The sequence below is a fragment of the Lacerta agilis genome, chromosome 1, assembly GCF_009819535.1.
Source record: "Lacerta agilis isolate rLacAgi1 chromosome 1, rLacAgi1.pri, whole genome shotgun sequence".
In the NCBI taxonomy this organism is placed as follows: Eukaryota; Metazoa; Chordata; class Lepidosauria; order Squamata; family Lacertidae; genus Lacerta; species Lacerta agilis.
The window spans coordinates 43,230,448-43,249,086 of NC_046312.1; the positions used below are offsets into that span (position 1 = coordinate 43,230,448).

The following is an 18,639-nucleotide window of genomic DNA, read 5'->3' on the forward strand; positions in this document are numbered from 1 at the left end:
TCAGTTAAGTAAGAGTATATAACCAGGATCACTTAACGCGGATTAATTAAGCTTTAACTGTTAAGTAATCTCTCGTTTTATTTTTTTTTAATGTAAAATGAGCAAGTCAGCCTTTCCTAGTGCACCTAATACAATGATACTTCCAACATTTTCCAGAGTTTAGAAATATTTGTGTTCCAACCAAGGAAAACTAACTCAAATAGCAGCACGGTCCTTATTCGAATTCTCATTAGAGAAGACACAGATGGCATTAGCAAGGCAAGTCTGTAAGCTGCAGCATCTGCTCAGATACAGAAATAAATACGATTTGTTGCAGGCTTCTGCTCCTATTTATCATCAATGTGTAAGTCAATCAGAAATAGGAAGAGCAACACTTTAAAAAAAAAAAACACCACCTTGCCATACATGGAAATAGATCCACTGCGTTCAAACAGTTTAAGACACTGGTCTTAAGGCACCTATATAAGAACCAACGCAAGATCCACTCACTTGACAGGTATATACATCACATATACTTACTCTATATACCCCCCTTGATGATATATAGCTGAAATGTGAACCGCTGCCTCCTCTTAAAATATTGTGACCTGTGATTAGCTAATGCCTCTCTGTAGTTTTTGTTACGTTATGGCAGTTTCACATACAGAGTTTCTTGTGGCACTAAGCAATGAAAATGTTACATCAATTTTTTATGGGGTGGGGAAGAGTTCACGTATCAGCTATTTGGGAAACACTGAGTTAGTGCTTATAACTCTTGTTATAACAGGCAACCAGTATGCACCAGTCACAGGTATTACTGACATAGCTGTTTATATGACAGATTAGGGTTTGTTTGTTTTTTAAGGAAGACACAGGTGTAATTTCTGGTTAAAATGTTGGCCATATCTCTCTGCCTGGTTGATATACTTCAGTATTGTGGCAAAAGGTGGCATTAAAATATTGGCTGATGATTTCTTAGCTCTTGTCTCTTCATTTTCCTTACCAGATATCATCCATTACAGTTGTCTAGAAACATAACATTTTGAAATGGAAGTCCACAAGTTATGAGAAGTTACTTTATTTCCTTTTTAAATATACAGATACAAGATATTTTAAAAGGACAAGAACATTATACAAGGCTCAAATTTACATTTTTGCAATTAAAGGATAACAATATATGCATGTATGTAAATAAAACTCCATTCATCTTCCTTATGATTCCTGTCAGTGGCATTAGCACTGTGTGTTCACTAAATACAAATAATCCTCACAGTGAGCTAAACTGCATAGTAATTAATGAAACTAAAAATGACCATTCACTCTCATCTGTGCATGAGCTTATTTGCTAGAAAAGTAAAAACATGTAAGAAGAGAAGTTAGTTTGTTCATTTTGCCTCCAATTTTTCTCAAGTCAGAGTAAACTGAACAAATCAGAGTAAACTGAACAAAAAAACTGATCACTGGAGTAAACACTGTTCAACTATATTCCTATATGTGTATCCTTAGCTGGGTAGAAAACTGCACACAAACATCAACTGCCTGCATTATTCCTCAATCTGATCAGACAGCAGGGCTTGATTGCACAAGACCCATTCAAGGGAGCTAGAATCCCAGTTACTGGTTGTTCAGCAAGAAAAGGAGCCAACATTTGGGATCCCCAACATTCCTCTCCCCTCTGCTAATGGGTGAACGTTTAGCTTCCTTTAATGGACTAGGGATGTTCACCTCTAGCTGCTGTGGTTGTACACTGTTGAAATCAGCAAAAAGCAATGTTCACATGCAACTGAATTAAAAACTAATCTTGCTGAGTACAATCCAACCAGTGTAAAGCATTTTAAAGTGTGATTTCCTATTTCAAAATCAAGAATGCACCTAACTTTCTAACTGAACCAATGGAACCAAGGTGCTGCCTGAATAATGCTCATTGTTTTCAAGAACCAATCCATTGTTTAAGAACTTCGCAGTGAAATTAGCCCTCACATTCTCCTCATTAGACATCTGTTTACAAGCCTCTCTTTGCAATTACCATGCTGAATGAGGGGTCTTGCTACATCGCTATTTTTGATTGGGAGAGGAAAAGTGATTCTTCCATGTGTGAGAACCACCCACCCAAGAAAAATAGAGCAGGATGTCCAAATCAGGGTGAGATCCTCCTGCACTAACACAGAGCTACCACTGAGGACATGCTAAATCTACAGTGGCATGGCAAGTCCAAGCATAGTTCCCCTTTTAAATCCAAAGTATAATAGTATGAGCAAATGGATATATAATCCAAACCTATCACAGTAGAGTGAACATGACCAAGACACCATGAACACTATCTAATCTTTTCTTACCATGCAGTGCTTCTGGAACATTTTGCAGTAATCTCAGCACACATGTTTTTGCAACCACTGTTTCCCCCCTCTATAACCAGCGTAAACCTCTGTTTGGAATTTTCCAAAAATGATGTTTATGTGCAGAGTTTCTAATACCCAGAAAACTATCCAAGAAAACAACAAAATCTTCATGGCAATATTCCGGACACTATTTGAAATGCACAAGGATAAGCAAACAAAGATTTTGAAGAATTTATCCAGGTACCAAAGCATAATTAAAAAGTCTAACTCTCTGTAGTTCAGAAGCAGACAGTGGGGCGGGGCAGTGGTGCTTACTTTACCACTCGGCAGTGAAGTCTCTGCTGCTTACCAGGAGGGGAATTGGGAAGTGCAAGGCCACAGGAAGATCAGTGCTCTGTAAATGCCATAGTGGCTCTGCCAGTGCATTTGCACAGTGCTGACCTCCATGCTGCCTTGCCCCTCCCACTTCCGGGGAGGCAGCGGAAACTCCACTGCCAGGATATCAGGTAAGTGTGGCTGCCTTGGCTCCACCACCCACTATCCTATAAACAGTGATAACTCATCAGTGCACTAATTAGGATTTATACAATGTGAAATCCTATCTTTGGATTTCACTGTCTGTCATGTTTTCTTTCTTTGCCAAATGGAGATGGGTTTTTCCCCAAAAAACTCAGAACATTTATTTTCTCACACACAAACCCACACATTTTCTTATCCTCAGTCTTAAAATCTTAAAAATATACACAAAAGACCCCAAAAAGAAAGTAGGAAGGCTAGAGTACACAAATAAAATGCACCATCAGGATAATTTTACTTTTAAGACCAAAAAAAAAGGATGATTCCTTGAAGGGGATAGTTACAAAAGGCTTATTGGGAAAGTTTTTCCTCTCTCATCACTATGCCCCTCTGACATAGTTATGGCTATAATCAATGTACAAGGAAGATGATGTGACTACAACATTTCAATATCAACTTCTATAAATGGGGCACCCTCGAGAGCTATTGTGAAAACAACTTGTTTGTGGAATCAGCATGATGAAACCAGACATGCAGTCACCGAAGTCTCCACAGAACCAAAAACATAAAACTGAATGAAAAGCCCTTTGTACATACACTGAACTAATTTCCATTTTTATTTAATTGTTCCTATTAACCTCTAAGATGGTGTCAGTAGCTGCTTGAGAGCAGGTGCTCATTTAAATGGCTTATTTTGCTGCAGTCTGAGGCCTATGATGGTCCACAGTAAGAAAGGTTGCTATGGGGAAACATCTGGCTACCCATGGCAGCAGGTAGCCAAACTCCTGGGCTGCAATGCTGGAGAGCACAACAACTACAGTTACAAGGTGCTCATCTGGCTATGCCAAAAGCAAAACATTGACCTTCTGATGGGTTAGAGCTAACTGGAAGCTTTTGTGGCGATTTAATCAGTGAACAGGTGCTCACAAGTCTCAAAGCAGTTTCAGTAACTTCTAACCCCCCCCCCCCCGTGCAATTTTTACCTGCGCTGCTCCATCCTCACACGGTTCCTATGGATTACTAGATGCCTGGTAACACTACTTCCCCTAAGAATAAGTCACAGACCACGCCAGTCACAGGGTGTGGCTACTCTGAGTGCTGCTAAGCTGGAGGAGGAAGCCAGATGCAGAGTTGGGGAAGGAAGGATTAAATAGGTTTAAGTACATTGTTCTCATATTCAGATGCACTGGAGCCATTTAAGTAATAGCAGTTCTATTCTGAACTGCTGCTGATATACATGAAGGGAAATATTATCTGATCCTTTCATCAAAAGATGACAGGCGTAAAATTGAAGCACCTAAGTTAGTCCTATGAAAAGCAGACTCCGGCGGAAAAGTAATTCCCCCAAAGACATCCACTGACCAACCCGCTTCTACAGAACCCAGCAATTTCTGGTTCTGATCAATCAGTAATCACACTGAGAGGTTGTGTGCATGCGTATTTCTCTAAGCAAAGTTGACCCACCAAAAACTGTTTAGTTTAGTGGGCTAGGGATTTCTCCTTAAAATAAACATCTTATTATTTCATGTGTAAATTTTAAAGAGACTCAGCCATAGTAAACTAGAAGAGTCTGACACTCAGAGCAGGTGCCAGTTGAATCCAAAGAAGATCTGATTAGTTTCCTGGCTTCGAGCAATCTCTTCTATGATGCAGTGTTGCTGCCAGAGCAAGTGGAGTTTCCTGTACCTTTCATGACACAAATGCAGAGGATTGCCTCGCCTTTGGAAGAGAAACAAGAAGAATATATGCATTAGGGTATGAGAAATCTAAGTGGCAAGTACTTTTAACTTTGCTTTATTCTGACATATTTAGGTTGATGTATGTACAACATGCTAGCTACTAACAGTGAATAATCACAGTTAACTCGCATTTATGGCTAGCCACCAGTCTCACCCAAGAACCTTTGCTAGCAACAAAAGCCTCTGTTGTTAAGCAGTCAAACAACAAGTTACTGGCATTGTAAATGCATGTTTATGTTGAAAAGGGTAAGAACAGTCAGAAGGCATCCAAACAGTTACTTAAAAATACCAAGAGAAGGTTATTTGCCAGATTTTTGGCATCAGATAATTGTAGTAAAAAAGCATAATAAGGTAACATAAAAAGCAGCAAAGTGAAATTTCCTAGGCAACAGAGCAAAGCATCTACTTACGCCAGATTTGGGTCTGTTTCTCCATATTCATCTAGATATGGTGCAGGGTAGAAAGAGCCTCTGGTTTTCCCTCCTATTAAGATAATTTTGCAGTCCCTGATTCTGAAGGAGAAACAGCTATGTTAAAGAGAAAGCCCCCAAGACGACAGTGGTCTCAGTACACCATTCACTTTGAAGAATATGTAAACACAGTAAATGGTGTTGCCTATTTAAAGCCTGATATTTCCAACACAGCAGTATCCTTGGCAGTGACCAGAGAAGGAATGACTGCTGGGAGGAGCACAGAGAGAAGAAACGCCATGGTGCATCTGCAGCACTTTCATCTGCCCCAGCTGCAACAAAACATGTCTCTCCTATATCGGCCTCTACAGACACAGCAGGCGCTGTCTCCTGAGACAGACAGACGCCAACAACAATTTTCAACATCCTTTTGTATGCGGACTTTCTGGGAAGGTGAGAAAATGAACCAGCTACTCAACTCCCTGAATTCATATGTGTGAACAGTAGGATGCTGAGCTACAACGACCAGATCAGGGTATGTGCAATTATAGCACAAAAAACATTTCTGCCCTTAATGAGCAGCTCTGGGCTATAGTGTAAGGAAATAAAAAGAAACAGAGACTGCTGTAGTCAGCCCCATTTTATGATTTAGGTTAAGATGATCTGATCCTAAAGATAAAGAAATTCCCAAGTATCACCAGTTCTAGCGTCTTAAATTGTATTATGGGAAATGAACAAGCTAAAACCAGTGTTCATCTCTTCCTATCTAAGTAGTCTACCTTGGTTGTTGAACGCCTTGGTACTCGTACGTTTTGGCTCCCGAAAGTCAAAAACCTGGATGTAAGTGTTCCGGTTTTCAAAAGTTCTTTGGAAGCCAATGACGTGGCTTCTGCGACTTCTGACTGAGTGCAGGAAGCTCCTGCAGCCAATCGGAAGCCACACCTTGGTTTTTGAACGGTTCCCGGAATGGATTAAGTTTGACAACCAAAGTATGACTGTAATGTTCTTGTAACAGTCTAAAAGAAAAATCTGCATGGCATTTGGCACATCAACACCCCATCTTTCCGATTAATTTCAATGGGCTTTACACTCTAGACTGTTACCTACTTGAGAAAAATGCACACTCCAGCACCACAATGGACAGCATGCGAAGTGCAGGCTCCCAGCTCCTCCCCATTCACCAGCTCCTGACAGCAGGTATTTTCAGAGCATAGCATAGCCCCACAGAACAGGCACAACACGGGGTGCTTGGTTTCATCATCAGAGGATCGAGGGCATCTGAAAAGGTAAAGTTAACTAGAGAATGACATTTGGAACCAAGAGGAAGATTAGAAAACAAAAATGTGAGAAGGACACTATTTCCCAAGATGCCTTGTGAACAAAAACCTGCTTCATTGCTAACATTCATCTTATCAGGCCTTCTTTAGAAACTTGATGGTAAAATATCCTTTTTTCTAATTGGATGCCTCCATGTGTATACCAGCTAATGTACAGAAAAAAATAGCTAGGCTGATTCTGAAACTAGCATGCCATTCAAATTAAAATACTGTACAGTTTTGCATGGACAGGCAGAGTCCCCCAAACCCCAGGCGACCCCTGAGTGGAATGACACAAGACAACGTGCTATGGGATTAAAATTGGCCACAACTTTATTAAGATTCAGGTGTAGGGCGACCTTGGCTCAGGCATTGGGTGTTTATCCTTCCCAGCCCCCAGCCGGGGATCTGGGAAACTTCAGGGTTATCCAGAATGTGTGGGGATTGGGCTGGCTCTGGAGAACATATGTTCAAGCAGAGAGCCCGCCCCCCGTTCGCCTTCGCTGGAGGGGGAGGGCAATGACAACCTCTCGGCGTATGGTCAATGCCTCCCCCCTAGACCCCCTTAACGGGGAACTCTGGTATCGCCACCGCACTGGGGACGTGGGGTCACCGCCCCACGACCCCCCCCCCCCATTTAGGAAGATGACTAAAGGATTCCGCCCAAGGCCTGAAACCGCCCAAGTTGTGACGAATTGCTACGGGAAAGGCGAAACCTGCCAATGCAGGGAAATTCCTTTCCGGCCCTTCAACAGTGGCCTTGACATAGCAGTGCCTGCGTACCTGTGGAAAAGAGGTTAACCTGCAAAATTAAGAGTTAATTGAGGGAGTGGAGGGTGGGAGAAGCTCTGGAGCCCGACTCCCGTTTCCCAGGTAAGCTACGCCTTCTATTGTGTGGGCTGGGTGGTCCTTCCCCTTACCTGGCCAATCCCCCTGGCAACGCTTCCCACAGGCGGGATTGGACGCTGGCTGAGGTAGGCGGAGACCACAGGTATCCAGCCTGGGGAAGGCAACGCCAGCCCAAAATGGCAGGAGCTGCTCTGGGATCCAAGGGGGCTGCGCGCGACCACGCAAAAGCCACTCCCCATTTAATGTGGGGAACGGTCATTATGCTTCAAAGTTACTTCCAATGGTTCTGAATGCTGAAGGAGGTGTGGTTTAGGTTCAGATGGAATGCAAAACCATAGCTCGTTCTAATGTCTGAGCCCAATGGGAACGGAAGTTGTAATCATATTGTTTATGTTTTTACACTGTACACCACTTAAGAGATTTAAAAAATATTAAGGGGATTATAAATTATTTTAAATAAAAAAATTCACTTCATAAATGTTGTGATGGCAAGTGAGATTTCCAATGCACTTTGCAAATTCTGAACTTAATAAAATAACAATATTGCACAAGTTTAACTGTTTTGTTAGTCAGTATGACCTGTTACTACTCCAGTGGCAATCATATCTCCTTATCCTAAAATGAAAATTGTATGATCTACAGATAAAAGGAATCAATGCTTCCAAACCATTGGTTTTATACACAATTTCAGATAAATTTCCTCCATATATACAAAATTTAAAGACCACTTTAGCTTTTATAAACTTAAACTGCAAGGGGGGAACCTGATATTTGAACCAAGTCAATTTACCACTTTTTTTTTGCAATACCATTTGCACAATCAAATTGTGCTTCTTCTTCAATTTTTTTTAAAAATGGCTACATACGTCTACCCAGTGCTTGTTTTCTAAAAAAAAGGTTAAGGGGTACTCTCATTTTCCTACTCATATTGAAATACAGTACTGCCCCTCAATGAGGCCAAACTTATAGTCACAAAATGTTTAGTGGTATATGTGCCCCTGCATCCACCCAGAAAAAAGCACTGTGTCTACCTTAAAATTATTCTCTTGGCACAATTATGCAACGTATCTTGATCGCTTAGAACACAGTTTTATGAAGAACAAATCCATTAAAAGTCACAAAAGAAACTTCTAATTCTCACCTAAACTGAGAGCCTTTATTGAGAAGGCAACTGTAGTCGTCTGGAAGCTCCACCAATTTATTTCTTTTTCTTGGGTACCTAGTTAATTCAAGTAAGAAGAATTACGATACTCCAGGATACAAAAGCACACCAAAGAAACAGCTATCAAGTATTCTTCTGCTGAACTTTAAAACGTTCACATTTCATTGAAAATTTGCAAAGGCTGATGACAGAAAGACAGCTATGATCTCTACAGTAGGAGCTTGCAAGTGATGGTTATACATTAGAACCTTGCTATAGGGAATTCAGCCTATGAGTAAGCAGTCTAGAGAAATTATATTGCAGAGGACAGGCCAGGATTAGTCTAACTTTAGAGCCACAACACTCTGGTTCATTGTGTGTTCTGTTTGACCTGTTGCTTGCTTTCCCCTTTATTTCTAATAAAGTTTCACAATTGGGCTGATTGGATCAGTGTGTGACTGCTACGTGCCTAGATCACTTTGGGTCACATGCTATTAGAAGTCTAGGGCCAGAGTGGTAAAGCCAGGAATTTGCCATATTCTCAAGGAGAAGCAGAAGGCTAGAGAGCTGGTGTTATGCTCTGCGTAATGTCAAGAAATTGGCTGGAGGCACGAGGCATACTGGTCCAAGCTGTAAGTTCACTGGGTGTTCCCCGTTTCCCCCTTGTTTCTAGGGCTGTACATGATTGAAAATGGGGTGGTGGCAGCAGCTGGGCAAAGAAGGTGGTGTGAGAGGCTGTCCTGAGCACCCACCTTCTCCACACGATGCAGCTGGCGCCATGTGCACTACTGTTCTTATCAGAACAGAAATATTGTGGGAGTTTGGTTATCTACTCTCCTGACATTTCTGTATTTACCCATGAGCAGATGTTTGGGGGAGCAATATATCTAATAGCAAAGGGGCAAGGGGCACTGATGAAAACACACTGCTATAAATATTCAAATACAACCAAAACTGCTGTTTCAGAAAAAAAGAAGTAAAACTGACCTTATTCCAATACTTTTCCCCTTCAGAAAGCTGAGTACTGCAGGATCCACACACCACCTGTATGTGAAATTCTCCATCAGGACAATAATATATTGTAGTACTGTCCATCACTAGCTTGGTCCCCAAAACTATCAGTTAAATTGGTGTTTTGCTACTCTTATTCATAACTGGAATCATTCCCTCTCCTGCCCTGGAGTGGTGAATAAATCCTGTCACAGATTAGAAGTTTGCATGCACACGGAAGCTTATACCAATAACAAACTTAGTTGGTCTCTAAGGTGCTACTGGACAATTTTTTTATTCTCTTATATATTTTGACTTTGATTTTCAGTTCGGCACACTGGACGCCCACAAAGATTATGAGTTGGTATGACTGGCCAGCCAGTGGCGTACGAAGCTGCTTGGCCACCCGGAGCGGCAAACATGGGGACACCCTCCGGGGGTGGGGTGCCGCTCCATAGCGTGCATGTGTCGTGACGTCACGGTGCATGCGCGCTACGGAGCACAGTCCGTCCGGGCTGCCGCACATGCGCAGTCTGTCCGGGCTGCCACTCACAAGGCTGCTGGGCGCGAGCAGCAGCACGGATGGGGTGCTGGGGCTTGGCTTGGGAGTCGTGGGGGGTGGTGCCGAGTGTCACCCCCCCTCCAGGGTGGCACTCGGGGCAGACCGCCCCCAACGCTCCCCCTTGCTCCGCCCCTGTGGCCAGCAACCCCATTTGCTTTTCCTAAGGCCATAAACAAAGGCAGAACCATCTCCCTTGATGCAAAGGTGCTCAGATAACAAATGAGAACCAGGCACTTATATATTAGCAAAACTAAGTTTTGCTAATATATATTATAATAACTAATATTTAACACAGTTAAGTAATCTGAAATATGTCAGGCTGCCTATATTTAGGTTATGCCTGCTCTACCCTGAAAGACACATCAACACACTCTGTATCCTCACAGCCCATCCCCATCACATTTCTGGGTCTGTCCTTTTACCCCAGTGCAACTTTGCAAACTGGTTCCAAGTCTTCTGAATCAACAGACACCTTCATATGGCTTATCTATGATCACAACACACAGTGGCCTAAATTGTGCAATGATGGTGGCTAAATGATCCCACTTTGAGGCAGGGGGTTAGATTAGATCAGCCTTTGCCAACTTGGTTCCCCAATGGACATCCTGAACTATAACTCCCACCAACCCTGTGAGGGCTAAGACTGGTGGGAGTTGTAGTCCATAACATCCAGAGGGCACCAAGTTGACAAAGGCTGGACTAGATAGTTTCAATTCCACTGCACTCTATGGTTCCCAGCCCACTGTTTCTCACCCAGCCAATAGTTTCTAGATGTTGGGACAATCTTATGCTCAGTGTGAGAACCTGAAAAACCCCCACATATTGTTCTCCCAACAGCAGTCATACCTCTGGAGCAAGGGCTCTATAGTACCCCAATATTCTTGGAAAAGCAAGAACAGATTGGTGGGTAGAGACAAGTATCCACAAAGTGCCTTGAATTGGCCTTCTTCTGAGACTGCAAAGGAAAAAGATGTTAGACGTACCTTCAAGTGCAGCAACTAACACAAAAAAATCTTTTTTCTGTTAAAAGTGAATACTCAGCGCAGATTTAGAAAGTACAAATGTATCAGATGAAGACAATAGCCAGTTTGGAATGACAGCCGGCAACTACTTTGGATAAGACTCTTGCCGCTGTGGAGGGAATGTACGTAGTCACACTGAAAGCTGTCAGTTATTTTTCTCTGCAAGTCAATGTGAACTGTTGTTGTGAATGCACAAATTGTAACTTCCTCCCCATGTTAAGGAAGGCAACAGTTGCCTCTGTGTGGGAAGATGTGGGAGCAAATTACTTTGGGGGTACCCCCTACTCTTTGTCGGGTGTAAATTTCTTACTGCTAATGTGACTGTTATGGATGAGCAGATTTAGACTGAAGGTCTGGGAAGAAAGCACTTCGTATGAGAGAGGCAGTGGGAGTGTGGCCAGCACAAATCCTGTGCCACTAGGGTTAAAGATATCGCAGTCCAGAGCATTTAAGGCTTTATAGGTCAACATCAACACTCTGAATTGGGCCTGGAAACTAACTGTATTGGTGTCGTACGCTCAAACAGTCTTGCCCCAGTGACCAATGTTAAACTAGAGATTATTTATGGACAAAGATCCAATATATCTCAAAAGAACTTTTTGGCAACCATTTTGTAGTGGCTGATACTGTTCAGCACATTTTTAGTCTGGTGTTACCTTGGCGTGTTGAGATTACCATGCTCTGCTACTTACCCGATGAAAGTTCTTCTGGTGGAGGCACTCCCAGCAAATAGTGGAAAAACAAAGCAGCACAACGGAGGTATGGCATGATGCCCTTCTTAATGCAATCCCACAAATACCAGCCTGCAACTGTTTGGCTATAACAACTGCAATAAAGATTTGAATGTGTGTATTTAGTGTCTTAGGCTGTCAACAATATTTAATTTATTCATTAAAATTCTATCCCGCACTTCCTCCCAAGGAGTGCAGGGTGGCAACCAAGCAGAAAAACAATACAATTAAAAAACAAAGTGAAAAACATTAAGTACATCTAAAAACATAGAAAAAAAGAGTCACATATTCTTCCTAACTAATGTTTTCAAGGTTGCCAAGCAAGCATCTTTCAGCTATCAATTGCCTGGAATATTTTAAAATCCCCTCTGAATGTTACTAACGAAGGAGACAGACACACCTCACCAGGGAGGGAGAACCACAAATGGAGAGCCACCACCAAGGAGGTCCTGCCATGGGTCAGGTTTTAAAACATGATATAAATTCCTGACTGATTAAATACAAATGGTTTAATGGTGAAGATTAAAAAGATCCCTCACTGAAAGAGAGATATTTCTTAAGCTGCTTTTTAATAAAATACCAATATCTCCCTCACACACAAATGTATATATACACACTTGAATGCTTTGCTGAGAAGTGACTACAAAAATATCTCAGTTGATAGGGAGGTGACAGCGCACCTCTTCCTCCCCACTTCTTCTTCAAACTTCTGTGGTTCAAAGGAGAAATGGGATGGTGGTCTGAAAGCCATTTGTAAACATCCCTGCTCAATGATGTTTACAAGGCACTGTTTGAAAACCTGCAGTTCACTTTGAAGTTTGACAATCAGGTGACTGACAGGCGAGTGGCCCAGCCTGCCTGTCAATTTTGGCCCTTCAGGGGTGGGGAAGGTAAAGATCAGGTCCTCTTGCCAGAAAGGTTTCTCTATCCCTGCCCAAGAGCTTGAAGGCAGTTTTTTTTTAAAAATGCAGAAGTAAAAAACTGTTACAGGAACTTTGCACATAGTATTACGACTACCGGTATGTCAGATCCTGATTTGATAATCAACCTTTCTCCCTTCTTTCCTGGGGAATGTGAAACATCAGTACCGTAAGGTAGTAATGCTAGTCCATAAGAAAGAAAGAAAACCCAAACCGTATTAGGGCAATGCTTTTATTAAGCCAATGAAAAACATTACAAAATGTGTGCAAGCTTTTGAATTCTCCATAACACTTTGTCAGGCTAGAACTCATGACCACTGGCTATGCTGGCTAGGAATGATGGGAGTTGTAGTCCAACAACATCTAGGCACCCAAAGTTGAGAGAAGCTGGTCTAGATTATAAAAAAAGCGACTTCCGGCGGCGACGCCATTGCGGGTGGTCGTGGGCTGCTTCGGCTGCGAAGCGCCCAGTCCATCCTGGGGGTTTGGAGCCCCGCTACCGCAAAGCGGGGCTCCGGTGGGGTGCGGGAAGAGCGTCCCGCACCCTGGGCTCCCCGGCTGTGCCCGTTGTGGCTCCGAACCCTTCCCTCGCTCCCCCTGTAAAGGGGGAGTGGGGGTGAAGGGACGACGGAGCCGGGCTATAGGGGACATGCCCCAACCGGGATGTAAATGCGGCGACAAAGCCTGTGATGAGCGTCTAAGTTCTACCTTTGATGCATGGATTTAAAGAAACCCGGTGGTCGTGAGTACTTGATTGGACTAGATACTATGTTTTTTTTGGACGATCCGGGGGAAGGAGAAAGGCAGCCTGCCTCCCTCCCTTCGAGTGTAAGAAGTTAGCCAATTTGAGTGACTGCTGCTACAGAACTGGTTACAAAGTACTTGAACTTTGATACATGAGACTGTTAAAATTTCCTTTTGGGGAGTAAATTCGCGGAAAATATCTCCGTTTAAAGCTGCGGTCTTTGCGCTCCGGCTTAGGAAAAATGGCGATGGAAAGTTTAAACTGAGGTGAAAAACAACTCTTACAAAAGGAAGAACATAGAGACAGAAACTGTAATTTGACACCCACTCCCACCCCCTCTACCATCATGTTGGGCTTTGTCTTCGAACTTGTTTTGAACTCTGGACTAACGGAAGAACAAAGGCTCAATGCTTTGAGGCTGGAACTGCTTTATCGGAAAGTGAAAGTCTTGTGTGGGGATTTGAAAAGAAATCTACTTCCCACAGAGGAGGCTCTCAAAAACTTTGACACTTTGGAAGAAAACCTTGGCAAGGAGCTGAGAGGGTTGCTGGAAGGATGGAGAGAAATGACAGGGCGACTCCGGGAAAAAGATTCGTTCTTGGAGGGTGGCAGCCCCAGGACGACGATAAGATTTGTTATATCCAGACCCCGAGGTGTGAGCTCGGGGGCAAGGGACAAAGAATTAAGATATTCACAAGAAGAAGAAGAATGGTATAAAGAAACGGAGCAGCTGAAAGAAGATGAGATGGATACCCTGAGGCTCGTTGCAAGGAGTGTTCTGAACTGTGCCTGGATCTGTGGACATTTGGAAAAAGAAGGCAACTGGAAGTTAGGTTCTGGCGTCACTAGGAGAAGGATAATGGATAGAGGGGGAGTGGGGTGAAGTATTAAGTAAAATCTAAAACGGTCTGTTATGGCATTCTGAAATCGGAGGGTGAAGACTGTTAGCTATACGTAGTTTTTCTCAATAAGAAAGGAGATATTTGAAGTTTTTATGTTATTAGCAGCAGATTAAAGAACAGAGGAGATAGTGTAGATTGGATAAGAACGATTTGTGAGGATTTATGATGATGTATTGCTAGTAAATCTAGTATAAGATGATTAAGTTTATAGACTAAGATGATTAAGATGATTGTTTAATTCTATATATATAATTGTGTTTAATTTTTAGAAGAAGAGGTTAAAAAGCAGATTAGGGGTATAAAACCGAAGGTGAAAAGGTAGGGGAAGTCAACCGTCAAGATTCAGAAATAGAATTTTTTTTTTACGAGATGCTTAAATAAGAAGAAGAATCCTGGCAATGTTTGTATTTGGTTTATAATTGTATTTGTTTTGTATGTGTATAAATGTAGGTGTGGATATGGGTGTATGTTGTTATAAGGAAAAAATGCCAATAAATTCTTATTAAAAAAAATAGATTATAAAAAAAGCAAGGTTTGGGGATGGGAGTGGGATACTTGGCTTGTGGTGAATGTATTCTGACTTCAAACCTGCACAGCACCTGTCACAACCTCATTGGAATACCCCCTCCCATATTCCATCTTAAGACTCTGACCAGACGCAGACTCTATTGTTTCACAACCAGCCACATTTTAAACTCCCCTCCTCAGCTTTGTTTACCATCTACCCTAGTGAAGAGTTCTAGAGAACCTTAAAGCTTGCACACTATTTTGTGACATTTTGTTTGTCCTAATAAAGGTGCTGGATTCAACACAATGCACTCCTTATCCATCAAAACGTTGCAGAAAAGCTACTTACCCACTTGTGTACCTGCAAATTTCTTTACAGAAAGAATCAGCTGCTCGTGCTTCCTCACTGTCATGCTGTGCTTGTGCAGACAGGCACTCTGTGCAAAAAAACAAATTTAAAAATATTGGATCTTTCCCCTTAATAGTATCTACAAATTTTTGTGTACTTTTTCTCTTTTATTACAATCCACTCTTATTATTCACTTATTTATGTAATGCCATCAATGTGCATGGGAGAAACAGCATGTCCCAAGTCACTTCTAAATCCAGGACAACCATAGAAGTGGACTATAATTTGCCTCAACTCCACAATGCCAGGCCAGGGGAAAAATTAACCTTAAAGTCCAGAAGATATCCATGCAAATCAAAAGGCACCACCTTGATAATATTGTTGGGGCAGATGTCCTGATGCTGTTGACTAGAGTGAAACACAGAGTGGCAGCGGTGTAGACATGGGCTGATTTTGTTGGAACAACACGCTTACCAACTTCACATTCAGCTTGCGGACAACTAACACACAAAAGTAGGTAGATGGAGTAGCTTTCACACTGTCTCTTTTCAGGCCCTTTATTTAATCACTACTTTACCAGAGATACTCAGTTAAAATTATGGAACCAAGCAAGTGGAGTTTTGGAGATATAAGACCCAGTCTTCTAAATCACAATGGTTAAACTCAAGACTATAAACAAGAGGAAAAGTTCCATATGAAAAGATAGGAACTTTAAAAGCACTAATATATGCATGTGCAATGACAGATAGGAAATCAAAAGCTGTATTCTGTTTCCCTTATTTAGGCACATATCTTTTCAGCGTGATGTTCACCAGTATGGGAATTTCCAGCAAGTTGTTGACACTCTTATACGGGTTACATATGCTTCAGGTTACATATGCTTCAGGGTTACAGACTCCACTAACCCAGAAATAATGCTTCAGGTTAAGAACTTTGCTTCAGGATAAGAACAGAAATTGTAGTCTGGTGGTGCAGTGGCAGCGGGAGGCCCCATTAGCTAAAGTGGTGCTTCAGGTTAAGAACAGTTTCAGGTTAAGAACGGACCTCCAGAACGAATTAGGTACTTAATCCGAGGTACCACTGTACAGCTGCCCTAGTCAATGAACACAGTAACTGCTCTAAACAGATACATTGTAAACCAGGGACCAATGTAAACACATCCCTTTGTAACACGGTTAAGGTTAACTATGTTTTAAAGATAAACATGCAGAATGCTACAGCATGGAGCAAAACCTGTGGCTGGTTTGAGCCTCCATCACTCCTGCCATGCTGCTAGGCTTAGCTTAGCATTATATTCAAATCCAGGCTCATGGTTTGTGTCTTTCCAAGCAAGCCAAAAGCTATAACCAAGGTTTCTTTTTGGCTTACTGGGCCTGATTTGTTTGGAGAGACACAAATCATCAGTCCAGGGATAGCACCTATATGCTCCACACAGTTGGAGACCCAGCCAGATGGGCGGGGTACAAATAACAAATTATTATTATTATTATTAGGAAAGAGTTAGGTGTGTGCAACCATGCTTGGATTCCATAGCTGGATGGAGGCAAGAGATAATTTTAAGACCCATTAAGGAGATTTCTACTGTCGGCAGATCTTTTTCCTTGCCACTTAGGTCCTGAATGTCAGCAAGTGAACACTCTACCTTACAAATATGTGGAACTATTTTTGAGAACTGGAAGGCATAAAAGCCTCCTGCCGAAACATCTAAAAGTACTTTATTATGGTATCTTAAAAAAATCTAAACACAAAAGATACCATTACCTGTAGTTGTAGTGAGAATAATTTGGGTTATGTGTGCCATAGTGACCAAGTGGAAGAGGTAGAGATTGTTACAGGCAGAGCTGATCGATGAAGGTTGTAAGTCTACAGTATCCTCCCAGTACAAAGATGGAAATGATAACACAGCACCAACCTAAAAAGGAAATAAGACACTGATTGGCCTGGCACTCATCACAAATTAAACTGTCCATTTGCAGGGGCATTTTTTACATGACAGACTCAAGGCTTAGGAAACAAACACAAGTCAAATCCAAAATGAATCAAAGGTACTCTCAAGGTAACTCCCACAAAGGACTGCCCTCCCCTCCAACTATTACAGACACGACTCCAGACTGTACAAGCCATGGAACTAATATCTGCACACAATCTCAAACTTTAAGAGCATCATTGCCAAGAAAAGCCTACACACACTTACCAAAACATGAAACAGATCCACATCTAGAAGGGATGGTGTGTCTTCCACTTTTAAACTGGGCAGAAGAACTACAAGAGCAAAATATATATTATATAGAAATTCTGATTGTCTGCTTTCAATCAAAACAGATTGCAAAGAAAGGGTTTGCAATGATGTAAGATTCCCTGCTCCCCCTTTTTGTCAATTCTTGTTTCTTCAAGCTTAGTAGACGAAAAATAAAAACCCATAGAAATTTATGCTTCTTATCTGAATTGTGTTACTGTTTCAGGGAAGGAATATTTCCAAGAAGACATTACTTATTTCCAAAACTTATAATAGGGGAAAAAACACCATGTTACCTCCTAGGAGACGTACAAGATGTTGCTGGATCAGGCTTTGTGGCAATGTAATCCTCTGAGCAACTGCAAACTGCAGCAATGCTTTAAGACCGCTGTGCTAGAGGGTGAGGAGATATAGGAGAAAGGTTTGGTTAGAAGAGGGCTGTGCTTCCCCATCCCTTTTCTTTAAAAATATTTGCATTCTAGTGGCTGGAGATAGCAGCCAGGACCTGGGCTCCTTACAGGTAGCAAGGAAGGAAAAAGGCAACTAAAGAAGATGGCATTTGGACTGCAAACTCCTGCATAGCAATTAACAAATGTCAAAACAAATGTCAGTTGGAAAATTATATATGACATAGCCTGAGCAACTACTTAAGGAATGGTCCAGCGGTTACATATACCTGACCCCCCCCCCCCCGAACAATCCACTGGAACAGAATCCTTGCCCCAGAGTTTTCAAACTTACTTGTTTTGTTTAATTGGGTTGCTAGGCCAACAGTTGACTTGAGATAATCAAAGTCCAAAGCCTTGCTGAGCACATGAATAAGACAATACACCAGGCAATAGCCAATGTCAAGCCAGCAAATGTAAGGTAGTCCCAATGGTGGAGGAAGGCGGGTGCGGTGCACACCAGGTGTCAGCCGTGAGGGCGGGTGACATTACCACCCCACCCCATGCTCGCCGCGTGGGCGGCGCCCCCGGACGCTCACTGTGCAGGTAGCGGGCCACTAGGCATGATGCTGCAGCGGGAGGCTAGCGGCAACCCCCCCCCCCCCATGTTCTCCACATGGGCGGCTAGGGATGCTCACTGCGCAGGCTGGCTAGCCCTGCCCCTGCAGCGCTCCGGGTGCCAGGGTAGGTAGCTCTGCCCCTGGGGAGTCCCCCTTTCTCTCTTTTCCTGAAGTCCCCTGAGCACCCCCCCCCCCAAAAAAAAAACCTGCTCCGTGTGGTTAAGGCAGCATTTGAGAGGAAGGGGAAATCCTACTGTACAAGCCAAAGGCCATTGTGCCAGCAGGATGATACTGCTGGATGTCACTCATAGGTTCCCCAGCAATGTGTACAACAGCACATTGCGACCTTTCCTCATGGCAACACGAGAATGGGGCCTTCT

General features: G+C 42.6%; 1 protein-coding gene across 4 annotated transcripts in view; it reads right to left on the reverse strand.

Moving 5' to 3' along the window:
• Positions 1-3,799: 3,799 nt before the first annotated feature.
• Positions 3,800-18,639, reverse strand: part of UBR1 (ubiquitin protein ligase E3 component n-recognin 1) — a 74,636-nt gene continuing 59,796 nt past the window's right edge. For all 4 annotated transcript variants that reach the window (XM_033146129.1, XM_033146112.1, XM_033146121.1 and 1 more), the window contains exons 37-47: positions 17,550-17,646; positions 17,212-17,279; positions 16,779-16,929; positions 15,018-15,105; positions 11,556-11,689; positions 10,688-10,796; positions 9,277-9,333; positions 8,290-8,367; positions 6,091-6,261; positions 4,984-5,085; positions 3,800-4,553 (exon numbers count right to left, since the gene is read on the reverse strand). In XM_033146129.1, coding sequence (XP_033002020.1) covers positions 4,412-4,553; positions 4,984-5,085; positions 6,091-6,261; positions 8,290-8,367; positions 9,277-9,333; positions 10,688-10,796; positions 11,556-11,689; positions 15,018-15,105; positions 16,779-16,929; positions 17,212-17,279; positions 17,550-17,646 — 1,197 coding nt within the window. In that variant the 3' untranslated portion in view covers positions 3,800-4,411. The remainder of the gene's footprint in view (positions 4,554-4,983; positions 5,086-6,090; positions 6,262-8,289; positions 8,368-9,276; positions 9,334-10,687; positions 10,797-11,555; positions 11,690-15,017; positions 15,106-16,778; positions 16,930-17,211; positions 17,280-17,549; positions 17,647-18,639) is intronic.